Source organism: Benincasa hispida, chromosome 9 (assembly GCF_027475165.1).
Source record: "Benincasa hispida cultivar pf3 chromosome 9, pf3_genome.v1.1, whole genome shotgun sequence".
NCBI lineage: Eukaryota > Viridiplantae > Streptophyta > Magnoliopsida > Cucurbitales > Cucurbitaceae > Benincasa > Benincasa hispida.
Window position 1 is genome coordinate 19,703,602 of NC_143486.1, and position 4,174 is coordinate 19,707,775.

Here is a 4,174-nt window from a genome sequence, read left to right on the forward strand (position 1 = left end):
TTCTTCGACAACGAGGATCTATTTTTTTTATAGTGGAGATGAAGTGTTAGAAATGATATTTTACCGTAGAGGAGAGATTTTTTTCCACGATGTCATGTAGGTGAGCTTATCCATCTTCTCATCTCTTAAATCATTTTCAAGTAAACATAACCAACGATGTTTGGTGGATGGACCAGATAGACATTACCCCAAACTTCAAAGACTAAAAGCATATTTTTCAATTTTGAGTTTAGTTTTCACTTGAGCGTTGTAGGTTTCAAAATGTTATGTTTTTACCATTGAATTTTGAGTTTTATTTTCATTTCGTCCTTAAATTTCAAGGTCTACACATTTATCATTGATTTTTTTTCACTAATGGTAAGTTTGGCGCAAAAAGTTTGATTAAGTTGAGATGGTAAAAATTATCTGTGGGTAATAATTGTGGAGTGTAGAATTGAGCTAAGTTGGTAATAATTGTATATGTTTGTGGTGCTGAGTTGAATTAATTTAGAAAGTCTGTATTTTGTGTGCAGAATTGAGTTGTGTCAAGTTATGGATAACGAGTGTAGTTTTTTTGTTACTTACAAAATATGCATTTATATGTGTTATTTTTGGCATCATCATAGTCATGTTTTTGTTTTTTGTTTCTATAATTATTGTTTTTGCATAACTTTTTACTCTACCATTTAACAACACATACTTTTCCAAATTCTTAACACTCGATGCAAATTCAATAAATAAATAAATAAAATATTTTATAATGTTCTATACGTAACTATGGCATTTATTGCACACAAAATACTATTATTTATACAATCAAACACCTTACAACATTTTTTAATGGTTGTGGAACATATGAGTTAAACATGCACAAAAATAGGGTTGCCATTAGGGGCATATTTACGTGTTTATATATATATAAACGTGGCCAACGATATGTCAATTTCATGCATACAAACAAATATTATTCATTAAGTTAGTTGATTTTATGCATAATTTAAAAAAAAGTATGAAACTAAATAAAATTAAGATAAATACATTTGTAGATATAATTTTTTGGTGAGTGAAAAAATATGTTACATTATATTAGATCAAATTGGAGCAAAATTGAAAATTGAAAATTGAAAGATGCAACAAAAAAAAAATGTAGGAGAATTTGAGATCAAATTTATTGCTGTACATAAGAAAAAAATCAGCAGAACTTCAACTCTGCACCCAAATACAAGATTTCTTAAATTTTGATTAAGCAAATATGTTCTCCAAACTCAAACTATTTAACTCCACACTAATTAAACATTTCAAAAATTATTTTAAAATTAAACACTTGAGAAGTTAAACTAAATACACCGTAATTTTTCAAGACTAAATAACTCAAAACTTAGTAACTCAATTCACGTTTTAAATACTCTCTAAGTAATTCTTTATAAGCAAAAAAAAGTCATAATTTGAACATATAGATATAATAGATACTACTAGAAATTTTTTTAACTCACTCTTGAACACATAGCAATATATATCCAACAATTAATATTATAAGCCATTACTTGTCTAGACTCAATATTACGAGGATCTTTGGCCAAATTGTGATAAAAAAACATAATATTGTATAAATTAAATTAATTTTGATTTCATATTTTCAAATTAGCCCAGAATCTTCTTAGTTAGAATCCAATTATCATGGAAATGAACAATAAAATTAATCGAAAATTAAACTTCTAATTATATTGTTTTCTTTTTTTCAATATTGAAAATAAGCCGGTTGTGATATTTAATTAGTTTGAAATTTGAACAACTTCAAATCGGAATTGTTGGAATTTTCTTTATTGAAATTGAAACACATTGTCCAAAATTAAAAGGGAAAGGGATATGATAAGTTTTCCTTTTTAAATTAGAAAAAGGGATAAGTTAAAATATTTAAATTTATTTTCCTGGTAGGAGATTGATTCTCTCTACTTATAAAAAGAACTTCACGCCTTATTCTAAAATTTGTGTTCATTTGAATTAAAAATTTTGGTGGCTATTCTCTCTCAACCATTATTTTTCTCTGTCGTAATCGCTTTTTTCTTTTTCTTTCTGCCGGTGAACCCGGTGAAGCACTCAGTTGAAGGTATAAACAATTATAACCCATACATTATATTTTCTCATCGCTTTCTTTAATTTCCAGATTTGTTGATCATTTTTTTCCTTTTGGTTTTGATCATTTTGCAGACGTTATTCTATATAAAAGGAAGGGAGAAATTACTTCTCAATTTTGGAGATGTCTAATTGGAATCGAGTGAAGGTTTTGGGTAAAGGTTCTCATGGCACAGTATTCTTAGCAATGTCAACTAGTGCACCTCTTGATTTTGTTGCTCTTAAAGTAGTTTCGGTTGAATATGCTTATTCACTCATGATAGAAGAAACTATTTTGCTCAATTTTAATGGATGTTCTGAAATTATTCAACGTGTTGGGAGTGGTATCTGTTTTGAAGGGGACTCTCTTGATACTGTTACTTACAACCTTGCACTGGAGTATGCTGTCGGAGGTAATCTAACTGACTTGATTAGGCGACGGGAGAAATTGCCAGAGGTTGAGGTCAAAGAGTATCTTAGAATGATTTTAAGAGGTCTTTGTTGTATTCATGAGCGAGGGTATGTACATGGCGATATCAAACCAGATAATATTCTTGTGTTCCCTGATGATACTGGCAAGGTAAAGTTGAAGATAGCTGACTTTGGGCTTTCCAAGAAATGTGATGAGTTTGAGGAAGTGGTGATATCCACCAATGCCAAACCAAGATTTAGAGGAACTCCAAAATATATGTCACCAGAATCCATTCTTTTTGGTAAGATCAACACTTCACTTGATATCTGGTCTTTGGGTTGTGTTTTAATTGAAATGATTTCTGGAAAGCCGGTGTGGAGTGATTGTAAAACTCTGGGACAACTAGCGAAAAAGATTTTGAATCAAATGGATCTACCAGCAGACATTCCAGAAGAATTATCTAGAGAAGGAAGGGATTTTCTTTCAAAATGTATCGATCAAAAGTCTGAACAAAGATGGACGGCTAATATGCTACTCAAACATCCTTATCTTAAAGAAGAATATAAAGTTGATGAGTTGCTCCTGGCTCAGAGTTTACCTGATTTATCAGATATAGAATAGTTTGAAGAAAGAGGATTTTTATAGATGTTATTTTGAGCTAAAGTCTCAAGATAAATAGATAAGTGACTTTGACATAGTTCAAGATCTCTATTGCAGTCAAGAAAAGAAAACTATAAAGAAAGATGGTGGCATAACCTTAGCTCTAACATCATATGATCAATTATATTATTAGAATTTTTGGATTTAGTTAAGGATTTAGTTTTGTAATTATGAATATGATATTCATTTATTGTTTGTTTATGTCAATGAAATTTTGCTGGTTTAATTTATATCTCAATTACATTATACAAAACTTCATCTTAAGATGCACTCGATGACTTAAACCCTATTTGCAACGATCATGTTTGAAGTACTTAAAAACATTTTGCATTCTCAACTTCAATTTTAAATTCATTGGATCAGAATTCACATTCAAAACTCTTTTGACATTTTCTTTTGAAATAATTTAAAGAATGAAGAGTGATATGCTAATATGTTGGTTTTTTCCCCTTAATAATATTGAAAATAAACCGATATTCTAATTTTAATTAGTTTGAATAACTTCAAGAAATTATTAAAATTATCTTATTGTCCTAAAATTAACACGAAACAGATATAATAAATTAAAATGTTTACATTTATTTTCCTTTTAGAAAACCGGTTTTCTCTCCTTATAAAAAAAGGTCACTCCTTTCTCCAATGTCTGTCATCTTTTTAATTTTTTCACCTTTTTGAAGCTGAAACTCACAATGGTAAATTAGGTTCCAGTGAATTGTTAGGTCAAAGTTCATGTGATGTTATTAGTAAAATCAAAGATAGAACCACTTGACTATTTTGCTGTTAAAATAACCCGCCTTCAAAATTACCGAAAATTTGTCAGTTTTTTAACGTAAGTAATTAACTATATACTATTACTTATGATATTGATATTCCTTAAAAAATTTGCTTTCATAAATCCCAATAGCAAGATTTTACTTTTAAAATGGTTGTATGTTTCTTTTCTTCAAATCATTACATTATTCTTCTAGCAATGTCCGTAAATTCCTCTTCTTGCATATTTAACAAAAGAAT

The 4,174-nt window shown here is 29.0% G+C and overlaps 1 protein-coding gene across 1 annotated transcript; it reads left to right on the forward strand.

Moving 5' to 3' along the window:
• Window positions 1-2,236: 2,236 nt before the first annotated feature.
• On the forward strand, window positions 2,237-3,124 carry LOC120084610 (mitogen-activated protein kinase kinase kinase 20-like). Its single transcript, XM_039040416.1, has one exon. It carries the CDS (start codon window positions 2,237-2,239, stop codon window positions 3,122-3,124), a length of 888 nt encoding a protein of 295 aa, XP_038896344.1.
• The last annotated feature ends 1,050 nt before the right edge of the window (window positions 3,125-4,174 follow it).

What these genes read in the sequence shown, in the direction of transcription:
- LOC120084610 (XM_039040416.1), top strand. Translation starts at nt 2,237, where the DNA reads ATGTCTAATTGGAATCGAGTGAAGGTTTTGGGTAAAGGTTCTCATGGC.